Raw genomic sequence first — 21,818 nt, 5'->3', positions numbered from 1 at the left:
CACGGCCCACTGAATATCCTGCAAATCCAGTAGGCATGTAAGGCACCGCGGGGGTGACAGGCGTGCACGCTAGGGCTTGAACCCAGGTGCAGTGGAAGGAAACAAGCCCCTTCCACCGCTAGGCCAAGCCCTAGTTTGCAATAATGATTGAACTTTAAAATGGTGGGTTGTGGCTATGATATTGATGTTGAATGTTTTGTATCATGGCTAAAACATTGTTGGTTAAATTTTAAAAAATATTTTTTAATTAAAATTAATTGTTTTTAATATTTTTAATCATTTTAATGTGATGATATTAAAAATAAATTTTAAATATATATTAATATTAAAAATGTGAAATATATAAAAATATAAAAACATAATTTTAATTAAAAAATATTTTTATAAAATAACATCACCATGCACCACCTTACTACATGCACGCTTATCATTAGATTTGAATGGTCTTGTTATCTTTCATATGAAGATAAATCATTCTTCATCCCCCGTTGTTAATAGTATAGTATTTTTTTTTCAAAAAGTTGATTTCATAGAAAGTGATTTATTTTTATATTTATCAATATTATAAAAATAGGTTGAAAAATAAATTTTGATGTTTCGTTATGCTATAAAAAATTAACTAGAAAATAAACTATTAATATTTTAATTTTTTAAGTTTATTAAAAAAATAAGGACTAATTTAAAAAATAAAAAAATTAAAGAACGATGAAATTTAAAATATTTTTAATTTTATAAATTATTTGAAATAAAACAATTAAAATTAAAAAAATAAGAATTAAATTTGATATATAAAAAAATCTCAATCAAGAAAAGTATAAGAAAAAAACAAATGAAAATAAAAAAATAAAAATTAAAGTTGATATAAAAATAAAATTAAGTAAAATTCTAAATGATAAAATTATATAAAAAAATTAAAATAAAATATATAGCAATAAAAAAATAATAGGAAATTTTATTTTTTAATTTAAAAAAGTATTTTATGTTGAAAATGAAAGGCTGTTTTTATCCATGACCAGAAATGTTTTTTCTTCTTGATCAACTTAAAGTTGATAAAAAATAGAAAAGTCAAAAAGTAGTTTTTCATTAAAGTTTTAAAAAAACACATAGAAGAGAAATATACGAGTTTCACGAGTTATATATATATATATATAGACGTGAGAAAAAAATAATAAAGGAGTACAATTGTATTTTTATTTTTTTTTAAATATATCCCACCGTTATCGTGCTTTATCGTAAGGCCATCAAGATTTTAAATGAGTGCACTCTAACGAGTGTAAAATCTAAGAAAACATTAAAATATTTCCCTTAAAATACAAAAAAATATTCCAAAGGTACTTTATTCTTATCGCAACATTTGAGATTTTTTTAGTATTCATTTGAAAATAACACAGCAACCAAAAATAACTTTCAAACTAGTAAACTAAGAAATAGTTAGGGAAATATTTTAAAATATTCATTTCAAAATAGCTGATTGTGCTTCTGAGAATACCGCACGGAGCGCAGCTAATAACGCTACCTCCTGAAATTTTAAAATTTTAAATTTGATACAGTATTATAAATTTTATAACCATTACAAATTTATATAATTATTAATTTTAGAGTTACTAGAAATAACTTAAATATTCATATTAATAATAAATAAATAAATTCAGTAGAACTGACTCAAATATTTATATTAATAATAAATAAATAAATCCAATAGTTGTGTAGTATATCAAATTAAATACCATATATTTGATACATTATTAGAAGTATTGCAACTAGATGAATTGTTTTATTTCTCTAATTTTTTTTAAAATGTATTAATTTACAAATTATTTTCACTAATTATGCTATTAAAAAAATGTCATGTACATGCAATGATGGATTCAAGATCCAATTTCAGTCGGGAAAAATAATATAAATATATAATTAAATTAATTAAAATCCAAAAATTATAAACTTTAAATATAAAATTCAAAATTTTACATAATACTCTATAACATTTTATTTTTATCTTATAATTCACATTTTCTCTCTGCAAAACTTCATATGTTGGAAACGTTATAGAATTTTTTCATTAACAACACTTTTAAATATTTTTTTTTTTAATATAAGTAACCAAACAATCATTTAACTAATCATCCTCATAATTAACTATAAATTATTTATTTCAATCAACCAACACATAACCATAAATTATTTATTTCATCAATTTCTTATAGTTTAAATTGTTGCTTTACTTTCATCATAAACATTCAATTTTTCTTCTTTATATATGCTTTATTTAGAGTCATTTAAATCATATTTCATTCTAATAACATCACATTTTCACAATCTTACTTTTTCCTAATTTAACATTTAAGAACTCTAATTCAAAATTTAATAATTTTACATAAACATTGTTAATTTTTACTCAAACTTGTACAATCAAGTTTATAGCATCTTATCCAATAATAATATGAACTTCAAACCAGTTAAAGTTTTTTTCCTCTTTTTTCCCTCTTAATGTCATGGGTTTTCTCTTTCTACTCCTATTCTCTCACTTCATTTTCCCCTTAATTTTTTAGTTGGATGTGTTGAGTAATTACTCTCCCATCCATCTTGCCTTAAATCATAGTTCCTTTTCAAAGTATTAGTGAGGAAGCTATCAATTGTTCTTCTCTTCTATTTTTTTCAGCACGACCGACATTTTAAAGGGGAAGAAGAAGCTCAATTTCTAGTTATCCTAGCTTATTTATGAAAATATCATTAATAAATTTACATGTTATTTTTTATTCAATTGTTGATATACCCACATAACTTTTCCAAACTTAAATTACCCTAAAATTTTAAATTATAATAAGGCAATGTGTCCAAAGACTACTTGTAAAGTTTCAATTCATTTCAATAGTTAAATTTAGAGTTTTGTTCAATATCATAAAATTAATAAGCAAATGATTTTACATTAAAATTTAAATTTTCTTATTCAATTATTGCTAGAATCATATTGGTTATCTTACTAAGCTCTCAAGATTATTTTTTTTATTCTAAAATATATTTATTTTTTATTTCATTATTTGTTTTATTTACGGATTTACTAAAGTTTTATGATAATATTATCCATTTTTAACCAACGTCTAAACCAATATTTTTTCATGTGATTTTTTATTAATTTTTATATATTATTTTTATTATAATTTATCAAAATTTTTTTATTATTCTAAAAACACATCTATTTTAAATTTTTCCTAATTTTTTTATCGTTCAAAACTCGTTACTAATTTTAGCATAATATATGCTCTTTTTTTTTCAAGCAGAGTGGGCAGGTGCCCACATTGCACATATGCTGGGTCCGTCCATGTGTACAAGCGTCGAAATGTTTTAGTAAACACACCATTTTTTACTTTTCAGTTCATGCATTATCTATTATTGAACAATATCTTTAACGAGGAAGAATTGTAATAAATACACCTATCATATTGATTTTGATTTGATTTGTTTTGTTTCTGGTTTCGTATAAATCACATTGCCATTGTCTAAATCCTGTTTATTTGTTGAAAAATAATTTATTTTAAAAAATAAATTTTAGAAAAGACAATTTTAAAAAAGTAAATTATTTTATGATGTTTGATAGTGTAATGAAAAATAAGTTGAAAAACACTTTCAAGTGTTTGGTTATGTCATGAAAAATAAACTGAAAAATAACTTATTAATTTTTTATTTTTCTCAAGTTTATTAAAATAATGAGAAATAAATCTTACAAATTAAAAAGTTGAATGAGAATGAAATTGAAAAAATTCATAAATTATCTCAAATAAAATAAATAATAATCAAAATAATAGAAATCAAATCTAAAAAATAAAAAAAATAAAAGATGAAGAAATTAAAATAATAATAATTAACATTTCATAAATTATTTTAAATAAAATAAGTAACAATCAAAATAACAAGGACCAAATTTGATATATAAAAATTTTTAATAAAAAAAATGATACGGGAAAAACAAATAACAATTATAAAAATAAGGACCATAGTTAATATAAAAATTAAATTTTAAGAGATGAAATTAAAAAATAAATATTCAAAACAAAATATATATAGCAATAAAAAATTTAAGGACCAAATTTGATATAATCAACAAATAATATGACATTTCTAAAATTTTCACAACCTTCAGAAAGTGTTTTTCGTTGATTAACTTTTCTAATGACAAACAAATGGGGCCTAGATATTTAATATTAAAGAGGTTATTTCTCGCATTATACTATGGATTAAAAAAAATGGATGTAAAAAAAATGTCTAAGTTATGATGATTTTTTTAAAAATATTATCATTAAATTTGATCCAATAAGTTAAATTAGAAAACTCCCAACTTGAATCCCTGTTTAGCTTGAATTTTAAATTAAATTATATAAAAATTGTTTAGACGTGATTCTATCAACTTGACTGGTCTAGAAATTAAGAAAAAAAGAAAAAAAAAGATAAAATAAAAAGAAACAAAGACTAGGCACATATATCCAAAACAAATCTGGATGACTAGTAAAAAAATAGTTGGTTTTTTTTTTTAAAAATTCCAGATAACATCTTTTGTTTTTAAACAATGAGAGGATAATGTATTGAATCGATTTAAGTTAATTTGGGTTAACTTGTTAAACTCATGGTTTAAGTTATGGATTTCAAACATGTGCAATAATATTTTGTTTATTTAATTATATGATAAAAATATAAATATCAATTCAAAATTAATTAAATAGTAAAGATAAAACTAAAAAAGTAAAAACTAGTAAAATAATTTAATAATAATATGATATTAAAAAATAAAATTAAAAAAAAAAACTAAAAACAAGCCAGGGCCAAGATTGGGTGGCTTGACACATAAAAGCCTTACAAAAAGCATAGCTCATTCGTTTGGTATATTTAGTTATTTTTATTTTTATGATTGGTGTTAGAGATTGTTGTTTATTTTTTATTTTTATTAAAAGTAAAAAATAGTTAAGATGTCACCTTTAAAGGTAGACAATGTATAACCCAAAATTTGACTACTATTATAGTGCTTGAAAAATTAAAGGGAAGGTTTTTTTTGTTTGAAAATCCATTTTCAATTTATAAACACCACAAAAAATTCTTTAAAACATCTACTAACCCTAAAACATCCAAACAAATTAAAATCAACTAAATAAAAAAAAATCAAATTTTTTAGCCATGTTTATTACCATCAAACTCTCTTTGTCAAATTAAACATGTAGATGCTAATTTTGATTATTTTGATTGCTGGAATCATGACAATAAACTTTATCTTTTTTCCATCATTTTTTGATGATTTTCTTTTTTAAACTTGAAGACTTGATAATAAATAAAATAAAATTTTAAATTAAAATAAAAATTCTCATGATTTTGATGTGAGTAATGCATTTTCTCTATGTTTTATTTTTTAGTATTCTATCTTTTAATTTGGTTTTTATATATATAATTTCAACCCTAATTCCATGTAATTAGTCTATAGAAGGATTTAATTGTAAGAAAAGAAAATTTGAAAATGGAAAGCAAATTTAAGGTGTTTCATTGTGAATTACCTAGGAAAAAACCCCAATTTTTTTAGTATATATGTTAATAATTTTTACCTTGAAAGTTTAATCGAAAGTTTAATATAGTTGATTATTTTTAATCCGTGTATTATCATTTAATATTAATATAATATCTCAAAATTATGTGATGATGATTTTTCTAAGATATATTTGTTTTTGCGAATTAACCTCCTTTTCAAATTAATTTTCATATAAAAAACTTTAAATCAATTCATCTTTAGATATTTTTTAATAACTTTAATGTATTGATATAAAAATAAAAATAAAAATTATTTTAATATATTTTAAGGAAGGATAAACACACACGGAGTCTCTATACATTATTGTATTAGACCAAGATTTTTATTAAATCAATACAAGATAAACTCATTTTTTATGGATACAATGTGAATCTTAGGATAATATATGCTTTATAATTAGATATTTTGTTGAAGTCTCCCGCTCTTAATATAATGATATTATTCCTCGAATTAGATTTGTTAAAATAGTACACAGTGACAAGCGAAATGAATTAGTGGGAGGAAAGTGAAGTATATCCTTTCAATATTCCTAATCCAAAGGAGGCGAAGGACAGTGTTGATCTCGACATATTCACGCGCAGTGGACCAGGGCACCACCATCGAGCCGAGGAGTGTCTGTAATTATAATAATAGTTGTTTTTTAAAATATTATGAAATAATATTTTTTTAATTTTATTTTGGATGTTATCATTTTAAAATGTTATAAAATTATAAAAAAAATTAATTTTAAATAAAAACAGAAAAAGAAACCCATTATTATCAGTTTGTTTGTGCTGGCAAAGTTTAGTGGTGACAGGGGGAATGGATGTGCACAATACCCCCAAATAATTGACAGACAGAACCCCACGTGACTAGTCCTTTCCTTCGACCCAGCTATTATTTAATTAAATTAAAAAAGAAATTAGAATTAAAACGTTTTATCCATTTTCGTGGACAGGAAAATGGACACAAAGGAATCCTTCCTCATCGCTCATCTCCTCCTCCGCCGCCGCCGAACACGGACAAATCTGTCACTCCTCCACTCTTTCTTGTTCCCTTTTTTCAACGGAGTCAAGTCTCTCTCACTAGTTTATATGATGCTCTTCCATCGTTGCAGTGACAGGATGGAGAAATATATATTTTTTTTTCTAGTTTTGATATATCAGTCCTAGAAATAATAATAAAAAATTTTTAATATATTGTAAAATAAAAAATACTATAAACTTAATAATTTATTATATTTTTTTTATTGATAAAAAAATAATTAATTAATAATTAATTTTTTTATTAATATAGATGCTCAAACCAACTTATATATATCATAAATAATTTTATAAATTCTAAAATTAAAAAATTAAAATAGAGTTTTTAGCGTGCGTGTCACGTGAAAAAAGCCCTGATTGATGGTGGAAAATCTGAACTTACCGTTTGGAAAGCGAAGGGCGTGATTAGTGGCCGAATCATTATAAAAGTTCTTACTCTCTAAAATAAATACAAATCGGAAAAAGTGAGCTCTGTTTTGTATTTGGGAGCATAGTGACTTTTATTTTCAGATGTTTTTTTTTAAATATATTTAATGTGAAAAAAATTAAATTGATTTTTTAATATTCATAATGATTTTAATGTTCTGCTATAAAAATATATATAAAAAAATTTATTTAAATATTTTTTTAAGTGAAAATCACTTTATATATTGTAATATTAAACATATATTAAGATGGTATTTGTTTTTACAGGAACACAATAATTTTTAAAAAAATCTTTATTGTGTTGACCGGTGAATATTAAAAATAATTTTTTAAAAATATTATTTTAATAAAAAAATATTCTTAAAAATAACACTATTAATTTAACTCTTTTTATTTTAAATGCTATGGAATAACATAATCATTAAAAACTTATTTATAATCTATTGGATTCTGATCAAATTATCCATATTAGGAAGTATTTTAACGTGTAGATTTCATCAAATGCTAACTTAAAAATTCAAATACGAAGTTAAGAACTAAAAGATAAATTAATTATTAATTGCGTGCATGAATGAGGATGCTACCTGGGTCTATTTAGAATTTTGATAGTAATTATAGTTTAAAATATTTTTTATTTAAAAATATATTAAAATAATATTTTTTATTTTTTAAAAAGTTATTTTTAAAATCAGTATAAAAATATTAAAAAAATATTTTTTAATAAAAACAAATGAATTTTAAACGAATCCTAAACGGGACCTTAGTTTAGCGCCACTGCGGCTGTTGCTGCTAAGGATTATTATAAGAATTACAAGTGCTGCTGACCAAAATTCCAAACAAACTGAAAGTAACGAGGAATATTTTTTTGCTTTTCTCACCTCCAAATTTTGATGCCTATCCTAAGTAATTGTAGTGTGTAGAATAACAAGGGCTTTGACTTTGCCTGCTACCAGTAGGTTTTTTTTCAACGTTAATGTTTCTGTCGAGCAGAGACAGAGCAAAACCACGACTCCAGAGCTAGTTATTTAATCTCTATATAGTTTGCTGTTTGATTTGTAAAGAAAGAAAGATCAGGTTTAGGTTTCAGTTTCGGTTTCGGTTTAGTTCGATATTCGAAGATCAGCAGAGAGAGATTAAGTCAACTAAGAATGGAGAGCACGCTGAAGGAGATGAGAGACGGAGCTTCGGTGCTCGACATGGACCCCAAATCCACTGTCGGTGGTGGTGTTGAGGACGTTTATGGCGAGGATCGTGCCACTGAGGACCAGCTTGTGACTCCATGGACCATCTCCGTTGCCAGGTTTGGTTTTTAATTTGTAATAGTTTTCATTTTGATCGTCAACTTTTGTTGTTGATGGTAATAATAATACTGGGTTGTAGTGGATATACTTTGTTGAGGGATCCACATCACAACAAAGGGCTTGCCTTCACTGAGAAAGAAAGAGATGCACACTACCTGCGTGGTCTTCTTCCTCCAGCAATTATCTCTCAACAGCTTCAGGAAAAGAAATTGATGAACACCATTAGACAATATCAACTTCCTCTTCAAAAATATACGGCCATGATGGAACTTGAGGTATTATTATATATGATCTCAAATGGGATCTATTTTTATTTATTATGGTGGGTCCAATTTCTTTACATTTCTCAAAATATAACACATATATTCTACTACTACTACTACGAAAATAATAATAATAATGATGATGATGATTTTTACTGTGGGGTTAACAGGAAAGGAATGAAAGGTTGTTTTATAAGCTTTTGATCGATAATGTTGAGGAATTGCTTCCGGTTGTTTATACACCGACGGTTGGGGAAGCTTGCCAGAAGTATGGAAGTATTTTCAAGCGTCCTCAGGGTCTATATATAAGTTTAAAAGAGAAGTATGGATATTTCTTTCCTTTGTTTTTACTTAAATCCTGCCAACATTTATAATTTATGAGCTCATTTTAGGAAGTGGTTGGTTTTCTAGGGGGAAAGTTCTTGATGTGCTGAAAAACTGGCCTCAGAAGAGTATTCAAGTTATTGTTGTTACTGATGGTGAAAGAATTTTGGGACTTGGGGATCTTGGCTGTCAGGTATAAGGATATTTGCTGGAAAGGGGAAAAGAAGTTTCATTTTTCTTTGTGGTTTATAAAATATATACGTATGATTATGCTGAAAATGTTGCAGGGAATGGGTATTCCTGTTGGGAAGTTGTCTCTTTACACTGCACTTGGAGGAGTTCGTCCTTCAGCTGTAAGCATTTTCAGAACATTTCAAGTCTCTTTTCTACTTGACTGATTTTCATTAGGTTTAAGATGCTGCTCGCATCAAGTGCTTCATATGCCCTTAAAGATCTATGTGTGTGTATGTAGAATAGTGTATAATGGCCATGGAGTATCTTAACTGTTTATCTTTAAAATAAGATCATGGATTGAGACGCATCATATGGTTTGATATCTTGTCTGATGGGAATATTTCCTGTGTTCTTTTTATAGTGTTTGCCAGTAACCATTGATGTGGGTACGAACAACGAGCAATTGCTGAAGGATGAATTCTACATTGGACTGAGACAAAAGAGGGCAACTGGCCAGGTTTTATAATTGAGAATACCTTCATTATGGTCAGGCATGTAAAATATAATTCGCAATCAAATAAAATTTGGTGTTTTCTCTTACTTCCAGGAATACTCTGAACTTCTCCATGAGTTCATGACAGCTGTAAAACAAAATTATGGGGAGAAAGTTCTGATTCAGGTCTGATGCATAGTTGACTTATACGATCCCAAAGTTTCATGTTCCTAACTCACTTCTGATGTTATCTACATTTTTCCTTACCAAATTTTGCAGTTCGAAGATTTTGCTAACCACAATGCTTTTGATCTGCTTGCAAAGTATGGCACAACTCATTTAGTCTTCAATGATGATATACAGGCATGAGGCTCTCTAATCGTGAATCATTACTTAAGACACTGTTTCCCTACTTCTTTAATATGTTATTCTCTGTCTATTGCAGGGGACGGCTGCTGTTGTTCTTGCAGGGCTTATTTCAGCACTGAAGTTGCTAGGTGGTTCCCTGGCTGATCACACTTTCTTGTTCCTTGGTGCTGGGGAAGTGAGATTCTGTCTTTTCCATATGATTTTGTTCTTTCTTTTCCTTCTGCAGCATGGGAAAAAAATAAAAGAAAAGAAAGAATTAGTCGATTATAAAAGACTTGGAGAAGTAGACTATGGAATGAGTGATGACATTCTTGAGTGTTTAGTGTGAAAAAATGAGTTTCTTTTCCTTTTTTTTCCCCTTTTATTAAAATATTTCTCCGTTCAAGTTTTTCAGGAAATTATAGGACTTACAAGATTATTGCTCATCCACATCCAATTCTATCCAGCATTAAAAATCTTGTGGTTAAGTTATATATGTATTGATTTTGCAGTTAATTTGAAGTGTAGCTTTGTGATTTTGCAGGCTGGAACTGGTATAGCAGAGCTTATAGCTCTTGAGATGTCAAGACGGGTATCGTTTTGCTCTTACAATATTCATGTCATCTTTAGTGATTCCCATCTTTTTACTGGGATTTGGAGTAACGCCATATCTCACTTCAATTTATCTTCCATATATTTTTTCATTTACATGTTTCTGACTTTTCTTTTCTCCTCTTTTTTCCAGTCAAAAACTCCTTTGGAAGAGACTCGCAAGAAGATTTGGCTTACAGATTCAAAGGTAATACCGAAGCAGAATTTTTTATGACCTTGCTAAACTATCTATAGCTGCGAACAAGCTCTAGAATTATTTGATTGCCTTTCATCCCCCATCTCTTAACAGCACATAATTTTTCTGACAGGGTTTGATTGTTAGTTCTCGCAAGGAATCATTACAACACTTCAAGAAGCCATGGGCTCATGAACATGAACCCGTTAAAGGACTCCTAGAAGTTGTCAAGGTGTGGAAATCTGTTCAATTTTCAATTACCTGCTCTCGGCTGTTTGTTGGTTCCTCATTCAGTTTGCCCACTTTCGCAGGCAATCAAACCAACAGTCTTGATTGGAACATCCGGAGTGGGAAAAACGTTTACTAAGGAAGTGATTGAGGCCATGGCTTCTTTCAATGAGGTTCAATATGTCCAAAGCGTTTTTCACGTATATTTGTGAATGATAATTGTATATCAACAAGAAAAAAGAGAGAACTTGATCATTTTCTATGAATGGCATTGCAGAAACCTCTAATTTTGGCTCTCTCCAACCCAACCTCACAATCTGAATGTACAGCTGAAGAAGCCTACACTTGGACTAAGGTACAAACATGTTTGTAATCATAATCCATCACCGGGTTGAGGAAGCAGCCTCTGAGGGATCTACACTTCTTCTTCAGGACACTATCTAAGCAAGTGCGGTTAACTCTAAACTTATGTTCATTGCTTGATCTTGAATTGCAGGGCAAAGCAATTTTTGCTAGTGGAAGTCCCTTTGATCCTGTTGAGTACGAGGGAAAAGTTTTTGTTCCTGGCCAGGTTAGACAATGCAATTGTCTAATAATTTAGTATTTGAGTTGTACATCAAGGATTGAATTTTGTGCTGTTCTTGTCCATCCAGTCCAACAATGCTTACATTTTCCCTGGCCTTGGCCTGGGTTTGGTCATCTCTGGAGCTATTCGTGTTCATGATGATATGCTTCTGGCAGCCGGTGAGTTCAAAGCATATCTCGAGTACTTATTTTTCATTTAAATTTTTTCACAGTATTTAGAACACAATTAGTTGCTTGATTTCAACTCTTTGGTGATTCATGCTATCACGAGTCTTCTCATCAGAAGACTAATGTTTTTCTCTGTTCTCCGTCCCTAATAACAGCGGAAGCCTTGGCTGGGCAAATTAAAGAGGAGTACTTAGCAAAGGGGCTGATTTACCCACCTCTCTCTAACATCAGAAAAATCTCAGTCCAAATTGCTGCTAACGTAGCTGCCAAGGCATATGAACTTGGTAAGTGTGGCTATTCTTGTATTATGTTTTTATGGTAGGAATCCTGAATTTATTTGAATGTTGTGATCTTGCAGGCCTGGCTACACGTCTCCCCCGTCCAGAAAACCTTGTGAAGCACGCAGAGAGTTGCATGTACAGTCCCGCCTATAGATATTACCGGTGAATTGTCTGTGTTACTGTTCTTGTGCATTTATGCTTTCTTATGGTATGAAGCTGCGAGCACGTCTTGAGAGCAACCGCTCTAATAAGCAAAATAAATTGTCTGGGCTTGTAATATCAGTACCTTGTTAAACTAGTAAATGGAGCTACTTTTCTACTTGAATGGTAATGCGAATCAAGCCATGGCAGGCAACGCTTGCTGGTCGATATTCACACATTTATTGAGCACCATAATGTAATTTACATTTAGGATTAATTAACAAGGAAAATGTCATCTCTATGGTTGAGTCATCTCTATGGTTGATGCTATAAATAATGTACAACATGACCACTAAAAGGATGCGGTGTGCAAGAGCTTCATTTTAATTTGAGAATTCTGATGGCAATTAACGGGTAGTAACTGTACAATGCAAGCTTGAAATGTTCTCCGGCAAGCTCAACTCTGCAGTTTGTTGTACACGTTCAGATCAATATGAGTATCCTTGTAGCGTTGACCAAGGTAATCCCCATATATGACTGGAGGAAACCTGGTGAAAGAAATACATGCAGCAGTTCATAGAGAAGTTGAAGTTGATGTACAACTGATATGCACGCTTCCATTTTCAAAAACAAAAACAGAAGAAGAAGCTGCCCTATCATTTACTGTGCACGCTTCCATTTTCAAAAAAAAAAACAGAAGAAGAAGAAGCTGCCCTATCATTTACTGTCTGCACACATTCATATTGCACAAGGCCGGTGATCATTTGCATGGAAAGGAATTCTTGTAATAGGCAAAACTCTTCGATATGGGAGTAAGATAGCAGCTATATTAGAAATCAACATCTGATGTAATCCATTTAGTGTGACTCCAGAACTTCAAGCAGCAGCATGCTCAAATCCAAATAGCACAGATGCGGCATAAAATGATAGAAGAATTTATTACCAGGTGCAACACAAAAGAGAAATCTTCAACACAAACTGTTCAAAGGTACCAGTTATTGGGTTATATATTCATTTATCCCCAAATTCCCAGTCACTTTTCGCACAAGGACATCACAGATCAGTAGGGTTAAGTGTAATAATTATCTGCTGCCTATAACAAATTCATGTAGAAAGAAATGCATGGTGATGTCCAGGCTGCAGTCACAAAGATTTTAAACATGCAAAAGAAAACAATTGAGGTTTCAACTTACTTGGGTGGATTTTTCTCGGACTTGCAGGTTGGCAAGCATTCGACAAGACAGTCATAACTAGGTTCCACAAAATAAGCAATCTGCCCAAAGCAAAAGGTCAATGAAAAACTGTGTAACTGCCAGTAGGCAAATAACAGCTTTTTAGGCACACCAGGCCATCAACATGAAAGGGAAAGGAAAATAACAAGAAAAAATATATACTTACAGAATATCGCTCTTGACCATTCCCTAAAACTCTGTGCAGCGTGGACCTATGAAGATTATGTAGAGAACATGAGTTACGCCTAGAGGAATGGTAAAGGGGGCAAAAAGGCAACAAAAAAAAGAAGAAAAGGAGAGAATTTTTGCATAGTGAAAGAGGAAAATTGCATATGACAATGACAAGCAAAGAAGCATTATGGCACCATTATGCTACTTTCATCTTCATGACAATCAGACCTTGTAATTAATTTTAAGGAATTAACTATATATCCTTCCCAATTGCCAAATATACAGTAATATATCCTTTAGTCGAGAATTTAAATCTCATTTTCTAATGGAAGGAAAATGTAATTCATGTGAAATATGCAGATCACATGCACGAAAGTTACTTGAAAAGGCAGTTGCTCCAGCGTTCCAGCATGTCACCAAGATTCACTATGAATGCTCTGTTCAAGATAAACCAAAGTGAAAAGTAAGTCAATTTTCCCAAAGCAAGACAGTTTCCTCAACTATTTCCAATGGCACAAATGTGTATTCTGCTGTTAATCTGACACATTTAGCAGTGTCAGAGTTGTGAATAGTTTACACTATTATATCATTGCTCATAAACAATAATACGAAATTACACAATGGAGCAGGCAAAATGATGGAGACATGGAATAGAAGTGTTCCAGTTTCATGAACCAATAGCTTAAATAATAATCATTTGAGCACATGATAATATTCCAGAAACCAAGCGCACAATGTAACAGAGAAAAGTAGAAGTGTTCAGGGTCATGAACAAATAATTTGACTAATAATGATGCTCACACTGCTTAAATATCAAGTTTGACCATATTATTTACATCATCTTATTTTTCCAATATAGAGAGGTAAGAGGATTCTTCAGTTGAAATTATTTCCAGATAGTCCCACAAATTGTTTCCAATTCTATATTGCTGCCTGCTGCAACTTTATATTTGTTGTAAAACTGAATATTCTTGGACAAATCAACAATTCAATAGCCATTTAATAGTTAAGCATTACTTCGAAGTTGCAATAATGATTTCCATCTAGGCAGATGTAACTCTATATACTGAAATCAAATATACGAGGCTTCCATGTCAAAAGACCTGAGATTTTAGCATGTAAATGTTTACATAGTTGGACATAAATTATAGAAATGGAAATGGATATCTAATAGACGCCACAATTTGCTAGAACTCCAACTGCTAGTATCAGTCAATTTCTAATTACAAGGAATCCAATTCTCTCATATTCTTACTGAGCCCTCACCCTTTCAATGGTGCTATGAATTCCCATACTCGAGGTTGAGCATATTTATCCTTGCATATCTGCAAGAAGATAAAAAAAATGCAATAACTAATTAAGCTGTGAAAAAAAGAAGCTATATGTATGTATATCATCACAAACTTTTCATACTTGGAGGCCATAAACATCATCTGTAGCTAAGAGGGTAATGAGACCATAATCAGTATGTGCTCCAGCTCCATATAATCCATTTGAGGGATCGGAAATCTGACCTGGAGACCAAACAATGAAACAAGATATAAACCACACCTGATTGGACAATAACAAATAACTACATCCCATGAACTTTAATTAATAAAATCGTTTAAAAGTATGACCTGGATACTTTAGCAATCGCAATAATGCAAGTGGCTGGCCAAGAATTTCTGGTTTATCAAAGAAATCAGCCTCCAGATCAAGTGCAAGTGCTATGATCCTTCCAATGGCTCTTGCTACTTCTCTGTATTTATAAGATACTAAAAATAAAATGCCAAATGAAATAGAAGCAAAATGATGAGAAGAATGAAGAGCAAGTTTTTGAGGTGACAAAATTGTCTGATCTCAAATATTCATGCATGGGATACAATCATGTGCACATACATACATACATCATCATGCACAAATAAATTGAGATTGGCATCATTTACAACTATCCATATATTTCCAAATATGTCAGCAAGAGCTTACAATGCCTCTAGGTAATACTTCTCCATAGTGTGCCTCCAACCAGGCAAAATATCTAAGAAACCAACCATGAAAAAAGAAGGAAATTTTCAATCAAAAGCTTTAACATTCTAGAACTAATAAGACAAGTTTCTTGAATAAAAACTACAGAATCAGAAACAAAAGAGAGAGAAAAGAAATACCATCTGAAGGCCAAACATTGGGCCCATAAAATGGCTTCTCAGCTTTAGGATCATCTTCAGGCACTTCAACTCCAATGTAATAACCCTCCTTATAATCTCCTACCACCATATAATATATCCCAAAAAAAAAAAACTTGCATTTTTTTATAATATATTCCATAAAAAAGAAATGAAAAAAACAATTCTAACATTGAAAAGAAAGAAACAGAAATTAGAAAAGAAACCCACCATGAACTTGATTATCAGGATCCAGGAGCTCATCAAAAAGAGGAGTGTAGCCTCTATGCTTCTCGTTCCTTAAAACTTTCATTTTGTCACTTAATGGCAACTCGAAAAATTTCTTGTTTTGCTCAAATACCTCCTCCATCAATTCTTCACTTATCCCATGATTGATCACGTAAAAAAATCCACAATCCAAACATGCCTAGTAAAGAAAAACACAATTGATTTTAACTTTAACAGACACACAGCATCCAGTTTTCTCTGTTTTTTTTTTTAAATTTCATTTCTTTCGAAAAATAGAGAAGCATGAGGTTATTAAATTGAATTACCTGTTTGAGAAGAGAAACAGATTGATGAATATCGGGACTGGAAAGATCGATGCGATTGAGGGAGGAGACTTCCTTAGTAGCAGTACCCGTAGCAGTACCAGTACCGGTACCGGTACCAGTACCAGACTGCTTTTTCTGCATTTTTTTTTGTTTGACTAAATTTTGATATTATGAATATAGAGTGCTTAGCATAGTTACCCAATGAAATAAAAAATAAAATAAAAAAAATATTTTTCATACAAAAGTTACTGCTCACCAAGACTCCATTGCTGGAACAAAAATAACCGTACTAGGTATTGGAAGAAAGACAATCTTTACTAGGCAATGAAACAATTATCTTTTATAAAATTATATGAGACTAGATTTATAATTTTATTTGTTTTTTTAATAAAATTATTAAATTCATATTAAGATAAAATAATTTAATCCCTACTAGGGATATTTTTTATTTTTTAAAATATTGTAATTAATTTAATGCTTTCAATAAAACAAAACCATCAAAGTTGCCAGCCCAAGAATTTCATAATTTCATGTTAGTTTCATTGTAAATTTTTGGAAGAGTATTGTTGCCAATTATATTTATTAAATATCATTGTGTTGTTGTGTGTGGATAATCCCTAGGTGACACGTGAACAATTATTAATTTTAAAATGTTTTTATTTAAAAATATATTAAAATAATATATATTTTATTTTTTTATAAATATTTTTAAATCAATATAATATAATAATTTAAAAACATAAAAACAAATTAAACAATTTTTTTTAATATTTTGAAAAATATATTTAAAATATAAAAATAAACATGCTCGTAATCAAAGTGGAAGAAGGGTGGTTAAAGGAGACCTACCCTCACCTTGAGGGCGAGGGTTTTTGAAGGGGAAGGGGATGTAACAAGCAGACAGGCATTCGATTGCAGACAATAAAGGAATTTTCAAGCAGATGTTGCATGGAAGGAAGTGAACATCGAAACGATAACGTTTTCTCTTGGCCATGAACTAGTAAATAGTAGCGCTCCAGAACTGGAGTCAATCTTTCAGCCAACCCAAATCTTTGTTTAAGCTTTCAATCAAATCCATTTAAAATTCAAATGCCATTTTGTTTGATACCTTGAATCTTGCCATAAAATTCCGTGGCTTGGATTTTGTGAGTCGATTTCTTTCAATTTAATAAAATCCCAGATTCTTATTGTCTTTGATTTTCATCCTTTAAGTTCCAGTTGATTCAATTATACATTGAACTCGTCTAGAGACTTGTTAAAAAGATAATGGTGTGAACAATTAAGAATTAACTAATTATAGAAAACGAAGTACATTCTTCATGATCGATGGATGCTATAAATCAATATTGGTACAATATTACACCTAAGAGAGAGCCACCCTTTGGCGCGGCGGAGCGTCACTGGATTGGAGGGCTCTGATGGCAATTATCACTTGGCAGAGTAGATTTGAAATGTTAGTTCTGGCAGGCTCAACTTTGATGTTTGTTGTATACATTCAGATCAGCATGAGTGTCCTTGTAGCGTTGGCTAAGGTAAGCCTCACATTTGATAGGAGGAAACCTGGTGAAAGAAATACACGCAGAAGTTCATATGCAACAGGGTGCACGCTCTTGTAAAGAAGAAAGGAAGAAATAAATCTGCCACGCAATTTTCTACAGTCTATACTCATCACATTACAAACCGTCAGTAAACAATTGCATGGAAATGATTTCTTACAGGCAAGACTATGCTGTATGGAAGTGAGACAGCAGGTGGATTCAAATTCAACATCTAATTTATCAATTGAATGTGTCTCAAGAAGAAAACAATTATCATGCTCAACTCCGAAAAGCAAGCATCCTGGTACCTACAGCAACTATATGAATTATGTATCACTTTTCACGTATCGACATCACAAATCATTGGGCTTGACATAATGGCTATCTGCTATCTATAACAAATTATTGTAGATGCAAGATGCTGAGTTTGCAACTGCAACTAGTTCAGCCATTCTACAGAAATTATTGAGAGTTGAACTTACTTGGGGGGGTTTTTTTCTGACTTGCAGGTTGGCAAGCATTCCACGAGACATTCGTGACTGGGTTCCACAAAATAGGCAATCTGCCACAGTAAAAAGAAATGAGAAACTTTGAAATTGCAAGCAAACAAAATAAAAACTTGAGACATTTAAAACACGAGGCCATTGATAGGTTAAAGAAGATAAAAAAAAGGCATCCTTACAGAATATCGCTCTTGACCATTCCCTAAAACTCTGTGCAACGTGGACCTGTGTGATATCAGGTACAGGACATGATTATGCTGAGAGAAGGTAAAAAGAAATGCAAAAAAGGTAAAAATAAATAAAACTGTAAATTCTCAAGAAATGATGGAAAAAAAATATGACAATAATCGATAATGAAAAAAGTTATTGTAGCACCATTATGGTAGTTTCATCTTAATGACAATCAGACCTCTTAATTAATGTTTAGGAATTCATCATATGTCATTCCCCTTCGCAAATATGCTAAAGCTCATGAAAATGGAATTAATGGAAATTATGTAAAGCACGAAAGTTACTTGAAAATACAGTTGCTCCAGCGCTCCAGCATGTCACCAAGATTCACTACAAATGCTCTGTTCAAGATTAGCCAAAGAGAAAAGAATGTCAATATTCCTGGATTTAGAAAGTTCCCTCAACTATTTCTTTGGTACAGATGTGTATTCTGCTGTGATTCTAAACTTCTAGCAACACCAGAACATAAAAGGAGTACAGATGAGTAGTGAATAGTTTGCGTTCTATTATAAATTCTCTCTCAAATTACATTCTAGAAATTGAGCACACCACGTAACAGACAAAATGCTGGAGTTCTTGACTACATTCCTTGAGATTCTAAAAGTTTGACCATATTATTGCATCCTTTTTTTTCCCTAACATCAAGTGAAGTGATATGATTTTTACTGTTAAAATTTGTTCCTGGAGTCCCAAAACCTGTTTCCAAACTATTAAAAAACTGGACCTTGAAGACTTTTGTATCTCGACTACCTACTTGCAACTTAAGTATATACTTCTACTAGGTATTCTTGAACAAATCAACAATTCAATAGCCATTATTTCATAAAGCATAATTTTGAAGTAGAGCTAATGGTTTCCATCAAAGCATATGTTACCCTATAAATTGGAATTCAACATACCAGGTTTCCGTTTCAAAACATGTAAGATTATGGTATGTAATTATTTACACAGTTGGAGGTAAAATATAGACATGGAATGGATATGTAATAGATTCCATAATTTACTACAGCTCTAGAACAGCTAGTCTGACAAGTATCAGTCCATTTCTAACATAGAGAATACAAATCTGCAAGAGTCCCAGAGACGCTCACCCTTTCAATGGTGCTACAAATTCCCATACTTGAGGTTGAGCATCTTTATCCTTGCATATCTGCAAGAAAATCGAAAGAATTATGACGATTAATAAAACTGTGAAAAAAAAGATGCTATATATACAAAATTTACAAATTGTTCATACTTGGAGGCCATAAACATCATCAGTGGCTAAGAGGGTAATCAGACCATAATCAGAATGTGCTCCAGCCCCATATAATCCTTTTGAGGGATCGGAAATCTGACCTGAAGACCAAACAATGAAACAAGATATAAATTGTACTTGATTGGAGAATGGTCTCCGCTACATTCCATGACATTTAATTAAATTATTTGAAAGTTCAACCTGCATAGTGCAGCAAACGCATGACTGCAATTGGATGTTCAAGCATTTCTGGCTTATCAAAGAAATCAGCCTCCAGATCAAGCGCAAGTGCTATGATCCTAGCTACTGCTCTAGCCACCCCTCTGCATTTATAAGAAACTAAATTAAAATTTCAAATGGAATAGAAACCAAATGATGAAAAGAAACAAGAAGAAGTCTTTGAAGCGACACAAGTATCTAATGCCAAATGTCCTTGCATGACATGTAATCATTTGCGTGTGTAGGGTCTAAATCACACGTCATGCATAGATAACTGAGATTCACATCGTTTAAAAACATCCTTAACGTTTTCAAATATGTTTGCAAGAGCTTACAGTGCTTGTTGATGAAACTTCTCCATAGTCTGCCTCCATCCAGGCAAAATACCTGAGACACCAACCACCAAAAGAAATTGCAAGATCAAACTTTTCTTTTTCCACAGAAGAAAAAGCTTTTCGTGGATAAAAAAAAAATGAAAAGAAAAAGGGAAATACCATCTGCAGGCCAGACATTGGGCCCATAAAAAGGTTTGTCAGCTTCAGGATCATCTTCAGGGACTTCAACTCCAATGTAATACCCCTCCTTATAGTCTCCTACTACCATACAATACATCCAAAAACAAACAAACAAAAAATCATTTTATGTTGATAAATTCATAAAGAAAAGGTAACAATTCCGAATCAAAAAGGAAAAGAAACGAACCATGAATTTGATTATCAGGATCCAAGAGCTCATCCAGAACAGGAGTATAACCCCTATGCTTCTCATTCCTTAAAACCTTCATTTTCTCACTCAATGGCAATTCAAAAAATTTCTTACTCTGCGAAAACACCTCCTCCATGAATTCTTGCCTTATCCCATGATTTGTCACGTAAAAAAATCCACAATCCAAACACGCCTACGAAAACAAAACCATATTTAAACATTAACTAACTAATTAATTAATCATCAAGGAGTAAATAAAACGAATGACAACTTTGATTGGACAAGAAGGAAAGAGAATATATTTTAAATTACCTGTTTGAGAAGGGAAACAGATTGCTGGACATCAGGGGTTGAAAGATCGATGCAATTGAGGAAGGAAATTGTGGTAGACGCGGGAGTATCATCCTGCTTCAGCATATTCTCCATTCTTTTTTCTTTTTGAGAGAGTGCGGATTTTGAGGGCCTCAAGTTTCGAGAATTCCTCTCATCGAACCAGGTATTTATAGGCGAGGGTGGAATCCAGAGCTAACGATGTCGTTTCCACCTTTTTTAACTTTTGCTGATAGCATGAGCTCTGTCTCTCCCCTGCACTGTCAGCGTTAGGTTATTTCTTTAATTCTTAAGACAGATTCCAACATCCTTTCGTCGTTTCGTGATTGTTTAACGTCCCCTTTCATTTTTATTTATGATATCTTGCTATTTCTTATTTAGCTACCATTTATTATTAGTAAGGCATTTTTTAAGTTAGGTTATGATATGTAAAACTATATATTGTGAATCTTTTAATCCTAGATTAAATGGTTTTTTTTTACCTAATTAAAAAAAAATTCAATCTTGCATGCTTATAAAAAAAATTAAAAAGTACATCCAGCACTCTAGCACCATGCTTACAAAACTTGGCTTCGATGTACAACTTGGGCTACAAATTAAACGAGTTAATTTAAATTAATTTTATTATATTTTATTTTTTATAAAAATTAATTATTTTAAATTAATATTTTTAGATTTTTTTATATAATGATGTTAAGAATAAATTTTAAAAATAAAAAAAATATTATTTTAATATATTTTTAAATAAAAAATAATTTAAAAAATAATTATTACTACAATAACAAATATACTTTTAGAAAATGATAAATATGTGTTTTTTTTTTTAGCCAAAGGATAAAGAGATGAA

General features: G+C 30.6%; 3 protein-coding genes across 5 annotated transcripts; 1 reads left to right on the top strand and 2 right to left on the bottom strand.

Moving 5' to 3' along the window:
- The first annotated feature begins 7,802 nt into the window (after nt 1-7,802).
- On the top strand, nt 7,803-12,345 carry LOC105112916 (NADP-dependent malic enzyme). 2 transcript variants are annotated; one of them, XM_011008823.1, is made up of 19 exons: nt 7,803-7,966; nt 8,076-8,314; nt 8,395-8,590; nt 8,749-8,900; nt 8,990-9,095; nt 9,190-9,255; nt 9,498-9,593; nt 9,684-9,755; nt 9,849-9,932; nt 10,015-10,113; nt 10,462-10,509; nt 10,663-10,716; nt 10,838-10,936; nt 11,016-11,105; nt 11,210-11,287; nt 11,429-11,503; nt 11,586-11,676; nt 11,841-11,969; nt 12,044-12,345. In XM_011008823.1, the coding sequence occupies exons 2-19, from the start codon at nt 8,163-8,165 to the stop codon at nt 12,130-12,132; spliced, it is 1,776 nt and encodes a 591-aa protein (XP_011007125.1). In that variant the 5' UTR covers nt 7,803-7,966; nt 8,076-8,162; the 3' UTR covers nt 12,133-12,345. The 2 variants fall into 2 exon arrangements, with proteins under 2 accessions (XP_011007125.1, XP_011007124.1); XM_011008822.1 differs by having other exon boundaries at nt 7,832-8,314.
- LOC105112917 (probable 2-oxoglutarate-dependent dioxygenase At3g49630) lies at nt 12,286-16,484 on the bottom strand. Its single transcript, XM_011008824.1, has 11 exons — nt 16,209-16,484; nt 15,886-16,081; nt 15,658-15,756; nt 15,479-15,530; nt 15,130-15,251; nt 14,924-15,024; nt 14,777-14,835; nt 13,891-13,947; nt 13,506-13,551; nt 13,301-13,380; nt 12,286-12,655 (listed from the first exon to the last, which is right to left on the bottom strand). The coding sequence occupies exons 1-11, from the start codon at nt 16,347-16,349 to the stop codon at nt 12,565-12,567; spliced, it is 1,044 nt and encodes a 347-aa protein (XP_011007126.1). The 5' UTR covers nt 16,350-16,484; the 3' UTR covers nt 12,286-12,564.
- An 888-nt stretch (nt 16,485-17,372) lies between these two features.
- Nucleotides 17,373-21,241, bottom strand: LOC105112915 (probable iron/ascorbate oxidoreductase DDB_G0283291). 2 transcript variants are annotated; one of them, XM_011008819.1, is made up of 11 exons: nt 20,954-21,241; nt 20,639-20,834; nt 20,431-20,532; nt 20,272-20,323; nt 19,919-20,040; nt 19,718-19,818; nt 19,572-19,630; nt 18,765-18,821; nt 18,429-18,474; nt 18,229-18,308; nt 17,373-17,768 (listed from the first exon to the last, which is right to left on the bottom strand). In XM_011008819.1, the coding sequence occupies exons 1-11, from the start codon at nt 21,065-21,067 to the stop codon at nt 17,678-17,680; spliced, it is 1,020 nt and encodes a 339-aa protein (XP_011007121.1). In that variant the 5' UTR covers nt 21,068-21,241; the 3' UTR covers nt 17,373-17,677. The 2 variants fall into 2 exon arrangements, with proteins under 2 accessions (XP_011007121.1, XP_011007123.1); XM_011008821.1 differs by having other exon boundaries at nt 20,431-20,529; nt 20,954-21,240.
- Between the last annotated feature and the right edge of the window lie 577 nt (nt 21,242-21,818).

This window comes from Populus euphratica, unplaced genomic scaffold, assembly GCF_000495115.2.
Source record: "Populus euphratica unplaced genomic scaffold, PopEup_1.0 scaffold375.1, whole genome shotgun sequence".
Lineage (NCBI taxonomy): Eukaryota > Viridiplantae > Streptophyta > Magnoliopsida > Malpighiales > Salicaceae > Populus > Populus euphratica.
The sequence above is the reverse complement of the archived record's forward strand: the minus strand, read 5'-3'. Positions and strand labels throughout refer to the sequence as shown.